Source organism: Xenopus laevis, chromosome 8L (genome assembly GCF_017654675.1).
Source record: "Xenopus laevis strain J_2021 chromosome 8L, Xenopus_laevis_v10.1, whole genome shotgun sequence".
Taxonomy (NCBI): Eukaryota; Metazoa; Chordata; class Amphibia; order Anura; family Pipidae; genus Xenopus; species Xenopus laevis.
In genome coordinates, this window is record NC_054385.1 from 51482234 (window position 1) to 51502924 (window position 20691).

Below are 20691 nucleotides of genomic sequence, written 5' to 3' on the forward strand. Positions count from 1 at the left end.
TTAGTTTTAAAGAAACAGTAACACCAAAAAATTTAAGTTTTTTTTAAAATAATTCATTTATAATGTACTGTTGCCCTGCACTGGTAAAATATTTTTATTGGCTTTAGAAAGACTACTATAGTGTATATAAATAAGATGGTGTGTAGCCATGGGGGCAGCCATTCAAAGGAGAAAAGGCTCAGGTTTAAATAGCAGATAACAGATAAGCTCTGTAGAGATAACTTTTCAGTTATGTACTATTTAACCTGTGCCTCTTCTCCTTTTTTCAGACTGGATGGCTGCCCCATGGCTGCACAGAAGTTTGTTTATATAAACTATAGTAGTCTTTCTAAAGCCAATAAAAATAAACTATAGTAGTGTTTCTGAAATATCAGTTTTACCAGGGCAGGGCAACAGAACATCTTATTTTAATTAACTTAAAACACTAGAATTTTTTGGTGTTACTGTTCCTTTAAACAATAGTGGAAGATAGGTCTATGGGGGTCTTGGGCATTCTGGGGTTCATACAAATCTCTCAGAGGGCCAATCGTGGCCTGCAAATGGGGAAACAGCAATTTACTATTTTCTATACTGCCAGAAGCAGTTTCACCGTAATGGTGTAGAAGGGTACAACAAATCAGTTTACAAAAACATAATCATCTCTAGAGACAAGTGGCAGTACCCATGGCATGGGGATGTCAAATAAAGTAACCAATATTGCCATAGGGGAAGTCTATGTGTATTACATATAGATTTTCCGTATGGCAATATTGGTCAGGTGGGATTGTCACCTGAAATACACACTCTATATACAGAAATAAGTAGGGATGCACCAAATCCACTATTTTGGATTTGGCCGAACCCCAGAATCCTCTGTGAAAGATTCGGCCAAATACCGAACCAAATCCGATTCCTAATTTGCATATGTAAATTTGCATATGCAAATTAGGGGTGGGAAGGGGACATTTTTTTTACTTTGTTGTTTTGTGACAAAATGTCACGAGATTTCCCTCCCTACCCCTAATTTGCATCTGCAAAATAAGGATTCAGATTCGTTTCGGGCAGCAGGAACAAGTATTCGGCCAAATATGAAATCTTTCTGAAAAAGGCCAATCCTGGATTCGGTGCATCCCTAGCAGTGTCCGACTGGCCCACCGGGATACCAGGAAAACTCCCGGTGGGCCCAGGTGTCAGTGGGCCCTCTTGCTTCTAACCATTTTGCTTTCCCTATATCTTTTTAGGGAAAAAGAGGCTTATTACTGGAACAATAGAGTTTAGTAAGTAAATATAAAAGACTTGGCGAATAAAAAGGTTAAGCGAGTAAAGGAGGAATAATAGTTTGGAAAGGGGGCCAAGGTTTTCAGGTGGGCCCCTGGCATCTCAGTCCGACACTGATCCCTAGAAAAAAGTCATGAAACATAAGGGACATCAAATTACTACTAGTCCTCTAGCTTTATATAGTATAGTTCCATGGATGACTGTCGGTGTATGTTGGAAGCTGTAGTTCTTGCCAGAGGAGGGGCTGCAAGTCTGAAATGTCATTAATAGAGTTTATCCAGCTGTTTACATGGGTGGCTGTTTTCTCCAAGGACTCATAGAGGAAGTGGAGCATTGCATTAAGGCCCTTCACATGTGACCTCTGTATCTGTATATATGCTAATCCATTTTCTTGCATTCTCTCTTGTGCACTGCATGCTTCTGAGGTTAAAGTCTGAGAAATCAACAAGCCAAACCTGTTCTGTCAGGAGGCAGCTGAGAGCTAAGCTAAGGAACGTTTGCATACTGCTGATGTGTTTATCATTTGGCAAGTTCCATAGAACTGAAAGCGGAAGGCAAAGAAGCCGAGACAGAAGGGAGGGAATGGACGTTGCTCAGTCTGCAGGTAGGAGCTGCGTTTTATTGATCCTTTCCTATATCCAGCATGGAAGCGCTATGTATATAGTTACATAGTTAGTTAGTTACATAGTTAAATTGGGTTGAAAAACGACAAAGTCCATCAAGTTCAACCCCTCCAAATGAAAACCCAGCATCCATACACACACCCCTCCCTACTTTTAATTAAATTCTATATACCCATACCTATACTAACTATAGAGCTTAGTATCACAATAGCCTTTGATATTATGTCTGTCCAAAAAATCATCCAAGCCACTCTTAAAGGCATTAACTGAATCAGCCATCACAACATCACCCGGCAGTGCATTCCACAACCTCACTGTCCGCCTTTTAAATTGGAATGTAAAAGACATTCAGAGGAAATTCCTTTTCAGGTGGTCCAGGTGTGAGCATTATGATATATTTGCAATTCAATGCAGAATAAATCACATTTAGGGTAAGGCCAGACGAGGGGATTCGGGGAGATCTTCCCGAACTGCCTCAGCGTCTTTTCCCCATAGGCTGCAGCACAAAATCGCCTGCGCTAATGCACATGCGCCGATGTGTTTTCAATATTCGCCCAAAGTTGCCTCGCCGCGTGTGCATTAGCGCAGGCGATTTTGCGCTGTAGCCTATGGGGAAAAGACGCTGAGGCAGTTCGGGAAGATAGTCATGCAAAAGACATGGCGATAAGTCGCCTGGCGACAAAATCTCCCCGAATCTCCTCGTCTGGCCTTACCTTAGGTTCATTCCTATTTATCACACAAAGGATAACTTGTAGAACGCACACTGTTCTGTGCAGTGGATAGTTGCAAACTGAGATTACGTATCCAGGATTATATAGGTTGTAATGTAAATGTAATAAATAGACATGTACAGAAAGGTCAATAGTGATGCAGTACATAATGTAAGCTGCATTAATTGCTTAGTAGCAAATATGATCATCTATGCCCTTAAAGGGGTTGTTCAATTAACTTTCAGTCTGATGTAGTGATTGATATTCTGAGACAATTTGCAATGGGTTTTAATTTTTTTTATTATGTGTGGCTTTTGAGTTTTTTATTCATCAATTCTCCAGTTTGCAAATTCAGCAATCTGGTTTCTAGGGTCCAAATTACCGTAGCAAGTTGCAACCATACACTGATATGAACAAGAGACTGCAATATATTAAGGGATACATGTACTTTTAATATGAATGAATTTTGTTAAACAGCGCCACCTGCTGGTCATTTTCCCACCAGTCTGACCACCAAGTAGTCAAGGAAGTTGTCAGGAGAAAGAAAGAGGCTGCTCTCATGTTTTTCTAATTAGGAAATATGTGTGAAAAGTTTCTATTTTTTTATTCCTATGCAGAAATACATCAGAGCAGCCTCTTTCTTTCTCCTGACAACTTCATTGACTACTTGGTGGTCAGACTGGTGAGAAACTGACCAGCAGATGGCGCTGTTGTAACAAAATTCATTCATATTAACAGAACAGATTTCCCTTAATATCTTGGAATGAAAAAAGAATAAATAATGAATGTAAAGGACAAAAGTGCTTAGAATAGCACTCTCGTCAATTTTACATTCACTTATTTAAAAGGTTTACTTATCCTTTAAGTAACTTTTATGAATGTTATAGAATGGCTAATTCTAAAAAAAACCCTTTGAATTGGTTATTTATTGTATATAGTTTATTTAATTATCTGTCTTCTTTCCAGCTTTAAAAAACAAATGGTCTGAAAAGCTACATATTTATCGGTATTGCTTCTTTTTATTACTTATCTTTCTATTCAGGCCTCTCCTATTCATATTTCAGTCTCTTGTTCATATCAATGCTTGGTTGCTGGAGTCATTTGGACCTTAGCCACCAGACCGCTGCAAACTGGAGAGCTGCTGATTAAAAAGAAATAAGAAAAAATGAAAACGATTGCAAATTGTCTCAGATTATCACTCTCTACATCATACTAAAAGTTCATTTAAAGATGAACAACCCCTTAAAGGAGAAATGTGGCTCTTGAGCTGTAGATTATGCTAGATGGTGGCTGAAGATGCTGGGAACTGTAGAAAGTTGGAAGTTTCCTATTCATGTATGTAATGATCAATTTAAGAATGGAGAATCTTTTCATGTTTGATTGGCGATTCGAAGATCATTAGTTGCTTATATTTTAAACCCAAACAAGTTCACCCAAGGGCAGTAACCCATATTAGAGAGGAATAGCAAATCAGGCATGAATAAAGAACTGTTCATTAGCCTAGGCACACCCCTCATTCTGCCCCTTCTTCTAATCAATCTTTGCATGCATATGAAAGTCCATGCACATGCCCTAATTGCATAGGAGAGCTCCCAGATCTGTCATCAGATTTATCCGCAAGTAACAAACTGTGGCCTGGTGGGATTTATAAAAATGTTTCTTTATAGGCTGGCTCCCTTGGCACATGCCCTTGGGTGCCTTTATAGAAATAAATGTGCCTTGGGAATTGTTAATACTGAATACTAGAATCCATATGAGTATTATTAGGAAACAAACAATGAAAGCAACAGTAGCAGTTTTTTAAAAAAATTCCTAGAAAAAAAAAAAAGAACTCTAAATGAATTACCATTTTTTTTTTCTTAAATTATTTTTTATTAAATTTGTAAAATAAATCCAGGGGTACAGAAAAGAAAAACGGGGGGTGCAGTAAAAGCAGTACATGCCATTAATACATTGTATTAGTCTTGAACCACTAACATCAGCATAAAAATCCACAGCAAATAGTTTGAAGTACTAATCTATGTAGGCACAGCAATTCAATACAAGAGATATAAGAATGGATAATCATGTCAAAAGGGAATTAGCAATTTTTAGGCCCCTGGGATTATCATGGGTTAAACAACTGCATTCCTCCCACTTTTTAATTTTTTTTTGTTTTATAAACAGAATGCGGAAGTAACCACTGTCAAGGAAGGAGACACTTAAATTCCCTCTTACTTAAGGCGACATCTTAAGATCAGAAAGTCTGTGGTATCAAATGACCACTAAATATATCAGTGTATCAGGGCTAGATCTATGCTGGCATAGAAGAAACAATGGCAACCGCATGGGTCAGTGCTGGAGAATCTGGGGAATTTCAGAATTCTCATTATGGAAACAAAAAAGGAAACAATGTTTGTAGACAAGAAAACACAAAGACCAGCTCTCCCAGGGTACGAAGGACAGAAAGTGCCAACAGGACTCCATCACCTGCCACAATATCAAGAAGGAAAAGAGTGGTGAGGGGCAGTATGTGGAGCACTGCAGGGTCATTACCTCTTAGAGGAGCATCCATCTCTGCAGCTAGTTTTGACACTATCGATGGACCAGAAGAACAGGTACTGGATTCAGCTGTCAGCAGCTTGGTACTGGATCCTAATGAACATGCATGGATGCTGATTGCTGCAGAGGGCAATTTTGATGAGCTAAAGGAGTTTTTATGGCTAGATCCAAGCCTTTTGTACAAGAGAGACTTTGTTACTGGTTACTCCATCATCCACTGGATGGCTAAGCATGGCCACCATGAAGACCTGATCAAGGTCATGGATTTCGCTTGTACTAGTGGTCACACCGTGGATATCAATGTCCGTGACAGCGGTGGACTTACTTCTCTGCATATTGCTGCCTTGCAAGGACATGTCATGGTTGTCAAAGTGCTGGTTGGTGCATTCAATGCAGATATCCATGCTAGGGACCACAATGGACGCAAGCCCTGGCAGTATCTAAGACCAGGCACTGCAAGGAAACTTCAGGAGCTGCTGGGAGCTCCCGAGGAAGAGAGTGAGGCATTAGCTGCAATGAACGTAAATAATAATTGCCACCCCAAAAACCTTCAAGTGTGTGATGAAAGAACTGCTGCTCCAAAACTCATGGTTGCCATAGCACCTCTCCAAAACCTTTTCAAAAGTGCGTACAGTTTTCTCAAGAAATGGTAACAGACTATTACAATGCAGACACTTTATTGAACAAGCACAAATAATATGCTGTATATGCACTATAATAGCATGACCTACAGCAGTGAATTCCTTATGTATGGTACTCAGATAACTGTGAATGATTTTGAACTGTGTACTTGGAAGGGCTGGTGATTGACCCACCTCAGTATCATACAATGTGTCTAGTGAAAGCCTCTAGCGTTTTGAGTAAGCTCAGTTTTCTGCTTCATTGGGTGCTGTACATGTATTACAAAAAAACTGAGCTGACCAGCCTTAGTATATGGTCAGAAACAGGTAAGAAGATATTTTTGGAAACTGTTTAGATGATACATGACGAGATGCAAAATCAGTCTCATAAAGCCACATTTTCTGACCGGTGCTGTAATAATTAAGTAATTTTACCATTCCTCTCATTAGTGAATGCTGCAGGGAAAATACATTTGAGTGGAATGTGTCAGCTAATATTGGCTCATAGTTATGTACCTACTATAGTTTATGATCATTAAATAGTTTGCCTGGTAGATATGTTCCAATCCATTATCTGCCAGTCCTAATCTGCTTGGAATAGTGTCAGTTTCCACCAGGCATCGTAGTTTGTCTGTTTGACTGCACAGCTCCATTATGTGATCCAGTTGTTTGAACAAGAGCCAAAGCACAAAATTCTAGTCTTGAAACCTGTGGTTTGGGACAGGTCACTTATAAGTAGGAATGCACCAAATTCAATATTCTTTTAGGGATTTTCACAAAATGTGTTTAGCCTAATTGAATACAAACCCTTAGGGTAGGGCTACATGGACGTTTTCGGCGCAATTCCGACGAGCTGTGACAAGTCGTATGCAACTGAAATAAGGCAAGAGATAGAAATGTCGGATGAAGTCACAGCGCTGATCCGTCGCGACACGACCGCCGGATCTCTCCAAAAACGTCCATGTAGTCCTAGCCTTAAACTGACCTAAAAGAACTGGACAAATAATGCAGTTGGATTTTAATTCTCAAATTTGAAATGTCAAATTTGGCTCTGGATTCAGCTTGGTATTTGGCTGGACCTTTTGTGGAGGATTCAGTATTCAGCAAATCCAAAAATGCTGTGTCTGGTGCATCTCTACTTTTAAGCTCCTTTGAAAGCAGTTTTCAATTCTGCCACTAATAAAAATGAATTTGCTTTTTATATTACTAGCCAATGAGAAGACTCTAATTAGAATAAGACATATTCGCCATGTTTAAAAATTAAAGGAATAACCATTATAGAGTTTGGCCATTCACTGTGAAGGCAACATTTACATTTTAACAAGGAGGTACACAAAAATGCTCTATAATTAGACTGTGCTGAACCCCACTAGAGATAAGGTACCTATTAAAGCATTCAGTAAATAATTACCATTAACCAATACTTCACACACTGCTTATTTTTAAGTATCATTCTCTCTTCAACCCATCTTTTCCTCTTACCAGTGGAGTAACTAGATGTTACTGGGCCCACAGCAAATTAATTTTAAGACCACCAACATATCCAGAGGTTGTTTTAGTTTTACCAATATATGCTTTTATCAGAATGTTATAATTTCTCAAAATTAGAAATACTGTAGCCATTATTAACATAAAGGCATAAAAACAAAATTCACATTGCTGCTGGTTAGTAATTTATAACGGATTTTTCTGAGGAGCTACCAATGTGATGCATGATGTGTCAGTGAAACTAGTGCTAAGATACATGCCTTATCACGCCTAAAAGCACTTCCTTGTGGAGACCCAAGGGTGTTGGCACACCCTGCAGAGGAAATGCTCAAGTTCCTTAATTTGAGGGCCTTAAATAAACATTGTAATGTCTGTTTAAAATGTAAATTTCCTGATATGAACTTGAAATGCTGGTATGTTCCGAATAAAATAAACGGAGCACAAAAAAAAAGAAGTATTCTCTATACAACAGCTACATTCCATAATGAATCATTTGCGCTTTATTTTATAACGTGACATAGATTTGTTCCTGCTCGGAAACCTTTAATGTTGCTTTAGGTTTCTGCTCTCAGGCAAATTTACATAGAGAGCCTTATTGACTTTGTGTATGTGCCAGTTTATATGCATGTAATCTGTATGTTTGATGTACGCACTCTTCTACTCTACAGCTCTGCACAATATGTTGGTACCGGTATTGGACCTTTTATCCAGAATGCTTGGGACCTGGGGTTTTCCGGATATCAGATCTTTCCATAATTTGGATCTTCATACTTTAAGTCTACTAGAAAATCATGTAAACATTAAACAAACCCAATAGTCTGGTTCTGCTTCCAATAAGGATTAATTAATTTAGATCAAATACAAGGTACTGTTTTATTATTACATAAGAAATGGGAATCATTTTTTAAAAATCTGGATTATTTTTTTTTTTACAATGGAGTCTATGGGAGAGCCATTCTGTAATCGGAGCATTCTGGATAATGGGTTTCTGGAAAACAGATACACAAACCTGTTCTTTATAAACAGTTGTTTATAATAATCACTATATATTGACTAGACATTTGCCCTTTATTTCTAATATCATATTAGAGTGAAATATTTGCCTTTCAGAGGAGTTTTTAGCAATCTCATAACTGGTTCATGGGCTGGAGAGGTAAGTGTGGTGGGATGGCATTTGGTCTGTCCCCACAGGAGACATATTTCTTTATTCCACAAGAGGTGGTGAATAGCTTGAATGCTTGTTGTTGGCTATACAGTATATAGGTATTATTGTTTTTGTTTTACACAGGCATATTAAACAATTTGATTTAGGGAAAACAATAAAACATATTTCTAGGTGGCAATCAGGGTTCTGCATCTTTAAATACAGGTATGGTATCTTATTCGGAAACCCTAGATCAACAAGGCTGCAAATTACTGCAAGGCCTGTGCCATAGTGTCCATTCTAAACAAATAATTCAATATTTCTGTAATTTCCTTTTTTCTCTGTAACAATAAAACAATGGTAACAAAGCCGTGTGAATCCATATTGGTGGCAAAAAAAAATCTTATTGGGTTTAATGTTTAAATGATTTTTAGCAGTCTTAAGTCTATGGGCGGCAAATTTTTTTTGACGCACTAGGCGGTACAAAATTTTTTTTCACCCATTGGAGTCTATGGGTGTCATTTTTGCATTAAAACATTTCACTTATCACTAACGGGGAGCCATACAAGATGCTCAGAGGCCTAATTTCTTTTCGAAAGACAAAAAACATTTTTAGAAGTACAACATAGATCACAGTAAGATATACATTATTTATGGCTACTGGGAGGAAAAAAAGCATATGGAAGAAAATGTAGAGGAAAAAAAAAACGATCAGCAGGCCTAATTTCAATGCAATCTGCGTGTGAATGTTATATATTATGAAGCCTCATACAACATCATTATGAAGTCCCTTGAGTTGTGAGTGCTACTGTTCTACACACAGATTCTACCGACAAGCCTGCAGTTGAAATGAATCAAAATGACTGCAGTTGCTGGTAAAATGCAGATGTGCAAAAGGTAAACTAAAGTTAACTAAACACTACTGATAAAACACAAAAAAAAACCTAAATTCTAAACTAAATGTAACATTCATGTATTTTCATACATTCAAAGATCACTAGAGACCTGTTAGCCGTTTCTAAGGAAGAACGGTTTCTACTCAACAATCGGTCTTCAACAAAACAGGAAGCTGTTCCTCATCTATTGTGATCTCAAGGTTTCTCTCATCAACCACTTACAATGGATCTCAACCCAAAAAAGGTCATGAGCAAGTTTCCCTGTATTTATTCATTACATGTTTTAAGTTTAAGTTTAGAAATAATGTGCAATTGCATTTGTTTACCCCTTTCTGTTCTCTGGGTCTAATTCTTAAAACTATGTCCTAGGGGACAGGGCTCCACCAGGGCTGTTTATTAGCTGCCATGCAACTTGAGTTCAACTGCGTACAGTAACACAAATCTAAGTCTATAGGATGACATTTTGGAGAGTTTTGTAGCAGTTTCTTATAGGGAATGTTCACCTTCAGATATTAACCTTTGATTTTAAAAAGTATAAAGCTAGCAGTATCTGTGCAATGCATTTTAGCATCACATCAATTGCCACCTACATTGACTGAGCTTAATAGCCTGAGGTTGCTGATAAAGCGGATTCAGAAACAAGAAACAGAGCTCAAAAAATTCTGCAAAGCAGGTCAAAGCTTGAATGGCTACATTATAGCCCACCTCATTTGCTTGTTGCAGATAATGCATTTAGGGTCCTATTTATCATGCTGTGTTATGTATATGAATTAAATCTACAAATAGGAATATAAACTGGCATATATCCCAGACAGTAATTCATATGGGTGAAATTTACAGGCCAATTACTTCTGTGACTCATTCCATTAACTCTAAACAGGTCTGCTCTTTCTTAATTTGTACTTTTTGATATTTGGTTAATTTATTAACTCTCATTGCTAGGTGTCCAGACACCTGGATTGTGTTGAGCTCAGTGTTGGACTGGGCCCACCCAAAAGCCTTAGACCAGGGGCCCACTCAGTAATATTATTCTTCCTCTTCTCACTCAACCTCTATTCTTCTAGTCTCTTTTCTTTACATACTCTTATTTTTCCATCTATTTAGCCTCTTTCTTCACATAAAAATACGGCATGGCCATGAAATAGGCCAAATGTTTAGAAGCAGGAGATCCCACTTGTATCCCAGTGGGCCATTCAGACACTGGTTGAGCTTCTTTATTTCAAAAGTTCAACCACAATTTACCTGTTTATACAATGTAATCCACGTGACACAAAGTGTAAGTAAACTCTCTACACTGGCTAAATAAACGGCTAACACTGAACTAAAACTTTAGTTTGTTGTACAACCCTGTGTGAAGTGATCAACTGTTGCTGTTAAAGGTGAATACTCTTGTATACTGCCCCACTTCAGTTCGAACTGAAATCATTTATACATTTATGTACTACAATTTCATTTCCTGGTGGGACTTGATATGGCTAGGTATGTCTAGGAATTTGTTTTATTATGGTATTCTCGTATTTTTTTCAGTAAACATTTTTGAGGCAAGGCACCATTATTGTGGTTTCATTGTAGAGAATAAACCTCTTTGCAAGCTGCACCATACAAATCATAGCATTTGGTTAACTAATAACAGGAGATTATATTTTGGGGTTGGAGGTTGATATTTTTTTACCATAGTAGTAATGTTTCTGTTCCTGGAGGGTAAAACAAGCAAGGCAAGTAAAGAAGTATCTGAATCAGTACAGGTGATTTTACATCTGCTACATTTTCCACCTACTGAAAGTGTTGTGCAAGTTTGACAAATGTGTACAACCATAAACTATGTTTAAAAATCAGACACATGGCAGGTCAAAGAGGTCTTTGCTATATGCAGGCTAACCGCACTTATAGAAGCCAGTATGCTCACGGGGAGGAATGAACTTAAATAAGTTAGATAACTTAAAACTTGGCCTCCCTTCTCCTTCTGGCACACCACATAGCCATTGATGATGTGTTTTTATTTGAAATATCTTGTAACTTTTTTTTTCTCATAAGCAATTAAGTGACTAGCTATGACTCTGCAGCATGCAACCGTTTACTAAACCTGTATTACAGTGATAAATGCACCATATAGTAAACTTCCTGTAGCATACTACGCACTGAGGAAATAGCACATAGCAAGGGGATAGAATAGAAGCTTTATGTACATAAATGCAATAAGACAGAGCAGATGACATGTTTATTTATTTCCAAATAGATACAGCAGAAACTGCCACATAAGGACTTGAGTGACAAATTCAGGCTTTAAGAAAGAACCCATCAGCTCTCTATCCTTGTGTAACTACAGTTTACAGGCCAAGCTTGGTCCTTCTCCAGTGTCTCCTCTTTGAGTTGTATCTGTGGGAAGAAACAGAAGTAGTTATGGGTAACATTTGATTGTGGCTAAAGACTCACTATTAACACTGTGATCCTAGGGTGATTCACAATTCCCTGCTTATTAGCAGTTCTCATATCTTCTTAAGCATCAAGCGCACATAAATACATCTAATCGCCTTCCAAACACTTTCAGTTCAGTTGTTTTCAGATTGCTCACCTTAAACAAAGCCTTTTTACAATTGCTTTCCATGTTATTTTTTTTTACTGTTTTACCAAAAATTAAAGTTCCCGTCTCTGGTGTTTCAGTCAGGCAGCTCACTGATCCAGGAGCAGATTCTGAACTGTTAACATTTGCTACATTTAGTTGATACATTTCTCAGCAGTATCTGTGGAATATTAGCAACTATTGTATCAATTCTAACAGCTGCCTTTAATGAAACTCAAGGATTCTGCTCAGCAGGAACAAAGATAAGAAATGTATTAACTAAATGTATCAATTTTCAACACAAAGCGTCAGTGACCCCCCTTCTCCCAGAGCTGCTTTAGAAGCTGAAAAACAAAAAAACTTTACACTTCAATATTAGAAAACGGTCACAAATAGAAAGTGATTGGAAAAATTCTATTTCTGGCAAACAACCTGAAACCAACAGAAAAAAAAAAAGTGTTTAAAGGTGAAAAAACCCTTAAAAAGAAAACTATCCAAGGAAGGGAATCAAAATCATTGCTGCCCCATTTGCCATGTTTTGTTTTTAGGAAAAAAGAACGCTTTTGCAGTAGAAAGAACAGATTCAAGAAGGTAATTAGCTGTTAATGTCAGGAAACAATGATTCCTCCTATGATAAGGTGAAACCAAACGGTCTGACATATTTACTCTCAGCAGGATTAATGACAGCAATTCCACAGAAAGAAGAGCTGCAATTGCAACCTGCTTTGGGTTCTAGGCACACTCCAAAGAAAGGGCTGGACTTTATTCTTTCAGCAAGGAAACATGACGAAATTTAAGTTACTATAGAATATGACATTTAGAACTTAATAGGAACAAATAAAGAGCCTCCAACAAGAGTCCGACACGGGCCCTCTTGCACTATTAGTGTTGATTGTCAACATATTGGCATTTATTCTTATGAATAAAATGGGTCATAGCTGCCATGATTGGAATACTCCTAATTATTTAGTGGCCTCTGGTGATTAAGTTATGAAGCAATAGTCGAAGACTTAAATAGGGTCATTATAACAATAAAAAAAATCTATTAAACCAAAGTGGTCAAAGGTTACAGTAACCATAAGCCACCTACATTAGAAAATACTCTAGCTTTATATAACATCTGTGTATTTCAAACCTTACATTTAATCTCCCACCCGTGCCTTCATTCATGGACAACTGGTCTAGAGCAAACAAGGATGGGGGGGGGAACCACTGGCAGCTCTACAACATATCCTTTTGGAAGCTATTTAAATTACTTTCAAAAAATGTAAACCTTTCAAATAAACGAATGTAGAATTGAACAGAGCTGTATTCTAAGCCCTTTTGTAATTTGCTTTTATTAAGATTCCAAGACAGAATATGTACTGCTAGTTTTAGGATTTCTGTACAAACAGCATCACCCGCTGGCCTGCTGGAATATTGTCTCTTAAAAAGCCTAAAAAATATACAGTAAATTACAGTTTTTAAGGTTCTACAACTAAACACTCCTAAGCCATGTTTCACTTGTGTTTGCAATACTGTAATAGAAGTATGGAGTTGCCTAAATGAAAGCAGACTACACCATTCAGTGGTACATAGTCAGGACCAGCAGAGCAAAGTGCAAAATGTACGGCTATTAATATCAATGTATAATTGATATGGGAAAGTAGCTTAGAATTATTTTTATTTTTTCATTAAAAAAGTTTCATATTTATGCTTACACCTTTAAATGAGAACTTAAGTTTAAATTACTGGAGTGTGCTGAAGCTGGCAAAGAGGATCTTCTACAGAAATACCCTGGGGCCAGTTTTTAATAATAAATATCAGGTAAGGATTTTTATTCAGTGGAGGGGCGGGAATTGAAGGTACTCCATGTTTGGTCCTTGCGAGGCAGATAAAGGTGACCTTTTGTTTCTTGAGCGCAACAAAAAAAAACTTACGTTTTTTATGATTAAAAGAAAAGACAAAGGGCATTTCGCTTCATTCACTGATCACACATTGAGCAAAGGAAGATTTCTGTGATTTAATTTGCAAAGTATGATCTTAAATTTAAAGCCATCACTCATTTACTCATTCACTCCCATCTCAGTATGTCAGTTAGGGTTTCTAATGCATTCAAAGATAATATAAATATATATATATATATATATATATATAATTATATATATATATATATATATATATAGAATATTTTATGATGTCAGTATCTCTAAGCAACAGCCAGTATTAAGTATTAAAGGAACAGTTCAGTATAAAAATAAAAACTTGGTAAATAGATCGGCTGTGCAAAATAAAAAATGTTTCTAATATAATTGCTTAGCCAAAAATGTAATGTATAAAGGAGTGACTGGATGTCTAAATAGCCAGAACACTACTTTTCAGCACTCTTGGCTTCCACTTACTGGTTACCAAGCAGTAACCAATCAGAGAGGGGGGCACATGGGTCATATGTGTTGCTTTTGAATCTGTGCCGAATGCTGAGGATCAATTACAAACTCACTGAACAGAAATGTACCATGTGGCCCCCCTTCAGGTTGCTGACTAACTCAGAGTTATAGAGCTGAAAAGCAGGAAGTAGTGTTCAGACTATTATGTTAGACATCCAGTCACGCCAGCCTTTATACATTACATTTTTGGCTAACTATATTGGAAAATATTTATTTTGCACAGCCTATTTATCCAGTTTTTATTTTTACACTGAACTGTTCCTTTAATTCTGCGCCCATAAATCATTTTTACACAATTATACCTAGAGCCTTTTGCCCCCTTTAATGTAATCACTTCAATGATGCCTCTCAGCTGTATGCTCATGTGTACACAATTTGAGCTCTCACAAATGTGTTTGCTTGAACAATACTTCTCACCACTACATTACAGATTTGCTTTTTTTGGCTGGTTGTCAGGAAAAGTAAAAAATAAATGAATGAATAAATCGGGTTGTTGTTTTGCATAGACAATTAGGTTAGAAGAGTCATCCTAAATTTCTCTAGTTCATTTTTTCCTGACTGTAGACAGCTGGCTAAAATGACCACCACACACCTTGTGTTTACAAATAAGAAAAATAATTTGCCACCCAAAAAAAAAAAAAAAAAAGCCAATACTCTAATGAACAATAAAAAACATTTGCATGAAAAAACCCCCATTGACTTCAACATGTTTGAGTTTCTTCCCTTTTTATTTTTGGAGAAGTGAAACGGGTCAGATTTGCCCATCACTACTTGTGTCTGATAGGCGGATATTGGCAGCTGTAATGAACAGGTCTGTTTACCTCCTGTCAATCGGTATCTGTATAAATTACACATGATATACACACACACACAGATGATACAGCCTTCTATTGGACAGTGCTTTGGAATATTTTGGAGCTTTATTCAGAAGTTAATGGCAGTAAAGGAAAACAATCAGCCGTTAGTGAGAAAACGATGGTTCTCTTAAAAATATTACATATATACATTGTGTGTGCATTAAAAGCCCAGGGCAATGCTTAATTTCCCTACAACCAATGGTGCTGCACACATCATATACAGATGCACACACCTTGACTATACAAGTGACATACCTGATCTTGTTGCCTGTTTTCATGCGGATCCACTGTGGGATAGGTCTGTTCTGTTTCTGCTTCTTGGCGAGAAACCTCTTAATTTTGAATGTCTTGTGGGATGACTGAAAGAGGGAATATTTTTGGTGTAAATGCATAGATTTTACTCTCTATAAGGAACACTGCACAGTAACAAGCTCTGCTGGTAGCAATACATCTGGCCCCATAAAAAACTGATTTTATGAATTAAAGGGCAAGTTCACCTGAATATCTTCTATAAAGTTATAGATTGACTTGGCAATAAGGCTTTTTAGGTTTTTCAATGATTACTCTTCCTATTCTGCACTCCCAAATGAGAGCATGAAAAATGCTCACTGGCTCGTGCTCTGTGGGGGTGAGATTGTATTGCTCTTATAGTTCTGAATAGGGCATCTTCCCTCCATCACCAGTTGGACTTTCAAGCCATTACCTGGTTGCTAAGGTAAGCAAGACCCTAGTAATCACAACCCATCAAATTCCAAACTAGAAGGCTGCACAAGTTAAAAACAAAAACCAAAAGCATTTTGTTTGAATAAAAGTTGAATATGAAAAAACAAAACAGAAGAACAAAGACCAAACACTAATTGTCATCATTGTTTGGAAGTAGGTGAACGTCCCCATAACTTAAAGGGACTGTTCACCTTGAGTTAACTTTTAGTATGATATAGAGCAGTGATCCCCAACCAGTAGCTCGTGACCAACATGTTGCTCTCAGTGTCCTCAAAGCAGGTGCTTATTTTTGTATTCCAGACATGGAAGCAAGTTTTAATTGCATAAAAACTAAGTATAGTGCCAAGCAAAGGCTGCCAGTAAACAGAGGCTACCAAATAGCCAATCGCAGCACTTATTTGGCACCCAAGTGACTTTTTCATGCTTGTGTTGCTCCCCAACTCTGTTTACATTTGAATGTGGCTCACGGGTAAAAAAGGTTGGGGATCCCTGATATAGAGAGTGATATTTTGAGACAATTTGCAATCTGTTTTCATTTTTTTTTTTAAACATTTGTGGCTTTTGAGTTAGCCTTTTTATTCAGCAGCTCTCCACGTTAGTGTCAGCAATCCAGTTGCTGGGGTCCAGAGTACCCTAGCAACCATGCATCGATTTGACTAAGACTTAAAGATGAATTGGAGGGCCTGATGAATAACATCATGTAGTGATAATACATTTGTAGCCTTACAAAGCATTTGGGGTTTTTTTTTTAGATGGGGTCAGTGACCCTCAATCTGGAAAGAATCCAAAGGAAAAACATTCAAGAACTAGAAAGAATAAATAATGACTGCCAATTGAAAAGTTGCTTAGAATCGGTGTAGGTGCAGAGTAGTAGTATTAGGCATCAGACACAAGCTAAGAGACATGTTTTAAATAAGTGCGTAAGTCTATCCATATTAGATGAACACAACAATAACACTGGCAGAAAAAGGAGGTTATTGAACACAGATTTAGGAAGAGGAGCAGCAAGATCGCTCCCTGGAGCTTTAGACTGACTGGGCGCCCTCATAGGAACATATACTGTTAAGGGCTTATAATTAGCGGGACTCGCGCTAACACCGAGCGCTCTAAACACCGGCTAACTTCCATACAGTCTCTCTGGCCGTCCCTCCCCCAAAAGGCAGCTGCCCGCATAATAGGCACACGGGGAAGAAGGACAGAGTCTAAACAACGCAAGGGAACCCGCCCGCTAGTTACTGTGAGTCCAACACGGGAGGATGGGTTTGGATGCAACTCACCATGGTGAACGACTGCAAACCTAGCACCACTATGGCCGCCGAGAAAGAGAGAGAAGGAAGTGGGAGGGGCAAATGTTACCGGGTTGGAATCATAGAGTGAGAAAACGCTACATATCCCAGTCTCACAATAAGACAGCGCCCCCTGCTGGAACCTAGTGGCACCAGCTTAAAACCACGTTGGGAAGTAGTGTGTATAGCCAATGACGTTACTCAGGGAAGAGTAATAATTGAGCAGTGTTGCGTTTATGGCGTGGCTCTGTCATTTTGGGGAAGGTTTTACAACAACAATCCTGGATTTAGGACTAGAGTACTGTTTCAGAAAATCAGTCAAGCTCTCAGACCATTTATTTTAATGTATACTATCAAACTATCAGACTATACTTTTCCTAGTTGCGCTAATAGAGCCATCAAGTTGACCCCCATGTGAGTCAGTCCACAGTTTCACTGTTGAAATTTAGCATAACACTGAGCCAAATTCAGGGGAATAACTAAAGAGGAAGCAGACCCTGAGGCTGCAGGGGGGCCCAGGAGGTATAAGGGCCAAATGAGACCCTAATTAATGAGTAATTCTGGTTATGGTAATTTATACACTTCATGTGCCAACTTCTGTTACCCATAGCAACAGCAAGACACATGTCCCACATATTCCACTACTACTGTTATTAACCCCTCCACCCCCCAAAAAAATAGCAATTTAAGCTTATTCAAGTTAGTAGTTAGTGGTTATAAGAAGTTTTACAGATACAATGCTTTCACCTCCACACTTCTGTGTAGCAATTTTGTCGGTGTAATCATTATGGACTCTCTCTCTCTCTCTCTCACACATTCATTCACTTACTCATACACTCAAACTCTCACTCACTCACAATCTCTATCACTCACTCTTTCTCATAGCAATATTTGGTGCTCTCTAACTCTCTATCTCTCTATTTCTCACTATCTCTCTCACACTCACTCATTCATTGACTCACTCACTCATAGACTCTCAAACTCTCACTCACTCAGTATCTCTATCACTCACTCTCACTCATTGCAATATTTGGTGTAGTGTTATGGTAAATTTCAACAGTGAAATGCCACCAAGCTAAGTGAACTGACTTCTGGGGATCAACTTCATGGCACTAGTGGTGGAATGCATGGAAAATGTGTTTTTCTGTTGCTATGGGTAGCAGAATTTGGCACATGAGAAATTAGGGTGACCTGGGAAATATGTTTCATTGTTGCTTTGCAGAACTTGGCACATGAGGAGGAGAAGGATTTCGCACAAGTAGAAATGAGTATGACTTGCAACATTTGGCGCAGTGTTACAGTAAATTGCGACAGTGAAATTGCACCAAACTAAGTGGACTGAGTCAGGTGGTTGTCAACTTTATGACTCTAGAGGTGAATTGCAGGGAAAATGTGTTTTGCTGTTGCTATGGGTACCAGAAGTTGGCACAAAGAGGTGAAATATGTACAATTTGGCATATTTGGTGCAGTGCTACGGTAAATTTCAACAGTGAAATTGCACCAAACTATGTGGACTGACTTACTTGGCAGTGGCGTTACTATAGTTTGCAGGGACTCCTCCCCCTCAGACAACTAATGAAGCACATGCTGGCCAGCAAATGTATGTATACCTTGCAAAACTTACAAACCCCCTCAGACTTGCCAGTAAGACCACTGCAAATACTGTATGTCCAATGATCACTCCATTAACTCAAGACTTGCCACTAAAATTACTGCAGAAATGGCCTCTGGGCACTGCACTGAAAGATTGAAAGCATTACCTCACCAAGCTGAATATCACACTTTTTTTTCCCACAGGTTTGAAACCTGCTTTCTGCTAGATCACTAGGCTGTTCTATAGCAGAAACCTGTAACATCAAAGATTTAATGCTACACCACTGACAAGACTGCATCATCTGAGAATCCATAGGGCATGAAATTGGCTTGCAATGTTCAGCTCTGCATGGGCCCTCCACGTGATCCAATTGTTGGCCAGAACCTCACAATTAGGTGGACAAATGGTACATACCTTTTACTTAATCCAAACTGAGATATGATTTATCCTTATTGAAGGCATTTAATGTTTACATGATTTTCTAGTACACTTTAGGTATGCAGATTCAAATTACAGAAAGATTCCTTATCCGGAAAACCCCAGGTCCCAAGCATTCTGGATAATAGGTCCAATACCTGTACTATTTTATGATATTAGTCAAGCAAAATAATCTTCCCTTGTTTTTGTAGTCTTGGAATTCGCAATCACAACAAGCAGGCAGGCGTCATTTTGTGGACATTGTTATCAAGGCAAGCTTTGCATCATGCCAAAATCTTGTGCCAGAACTGGGCACCTGATGCCCATGCCCTGGCTACACAATTAGATGAAGAGGGAGGGGGAATGTGGGGGAGTGAAGTGACAATCTAAAAAACAGAAAGTCAAAGTAATTGCCTTCCCACCTCTACTCCGAGTCCGAAGGCATAGAGGAGGGGCAAGAAATATAGGATTGACTGCAGAGAATGAGTTTGTAACAGGTATGAATGTTTTAATTAAACAAAAATGTTGGTTTTCATGATTTAATTGGAAATAAACTTTTATTATACAGCTTTTTAGGTCTGGGTGACAGGTCCCGTTTAATTACTGTTTCTGATGGAAACTTTGGATCTTCCATTTTGCCAGGTTATTGATTGTAACAATATAATGTACTGTTGCCCTGCAGTGCTAAAACGGGTGTGTTTAATTCAGAAACACAACTATAGTTTATATAAACAAGCTGCTATGTAGATATGGGGGCAGCCATCCAATCACAGGATACACAGTTGATAACAGATAAATTCTGAAGAATCCCACTTCATACTATGGAGCTTATCTATTATCTGCTGTGTACCCTGTGCCTTTTCTCTTTTTTCAGCTTTGAATGGCTGCCCCCATGACTACACAGCAGCTTGTTTATATTAACTATTGTAGTTTGTTTGAAGCAAACACACTTTTTTACAAGCGCAGCGCGGCAGTACATTATATTTTAATTTGTTTAAAACAACTTTCATTTTTTGGTGTTACTGTTCCTTTAAGTCACCACAAGTTTCCCTATAGTATAATTCCACAGAATTACAGAAGCCTTTCTGTACAACATCACAGCTTGCATCAATGTTGCTAAGAATCACCCAAACCATCAATAGATGTCATGACTAGTCTTCAGGGATGGACTGGGCCATCTAGAGACCACCATGACTGCAACTGAAGCACCCCAGCATTGAACCATGCTCCCCCCCCACTTGCGTCACTTACCTCTTCAATTTGGTACTGCGTTGGGGCAGGGGAGAGCCTACGTTCCTGAGGGGGAAGCAGACTGGGTCATCAGAGCTCATAAGCCAAGTTCAACAATGCTGGGCTTTGACTAGTAATGGAGACCTAGAGGTCAGGGCTTCCCTTGCTAAAATAAAGTGTTGTTGGGAAGGGATGTATAAGTTGACCCTCACTCGTCTGGCTACAGGCAAGAAAAACCTTGCATTTTTGGACAATTTCAGCTCCCTGGCCTAAAGTCTATGTAAAAAAAGAAAGAACTAAAAGAAAGAAGGACTTGGCA

General features: G+C 38.4%; 2 protein-coding genes and 1 non-coding gene across 3 annotated transcripts; 1 reads left to right on the forward strand and 2 right to left on the reverse strand.

Annotated features, from left to right (window-relative positions):
• The first annotated feature begins 1008 nt into the window (after nt 1-1008).
• On the forward strand, nt 1009-8002 carry LOC108698440 (ankyrin repeat domain-containing protein SOWAHD). The gene is made up of 2 exons (XM_018229924.2): nt 1009-1861; nt 4757-8002. The coding sequence occupies exon 2, from the start codon at nt 4906-4908 to the stop codon at nt 5782-5784; it is 879 nt and encodes a 292-aa protein (XP_018085413.1). The 5' UTR covers nt 1009-1861; nt 4757-4905; the 3' UTR covers nt 5785-8002.
• A 3483-nt stretch (nt 8003-11485) lies between these two features.
• Nucleotides 11486-17171, reverse strand: rpl39.L (ribosomal protein L39 L homeolog). Its single transcript, NM_001171666.1, is given in 3 exon segments — nt 11486-11655; nt 15378-15481; nt 17123-17171. Coding segments are annotated over 3 exon segments (156 nt in total). The 5' UTR covers nt 17126-17171; the 3' UTR covers nt 11486-11606.
• On the reverse strand, nt 12437-12566 carry LOC121397456. The gene has a single exon (XR_005963681.1). It is a non-coding gene; the product is annotated as a small nucleolar RNA SNORA69 (small nucleolar RNA).
• Nucleotides 17172-20691: the final 3520 nt, after the last annotated feature.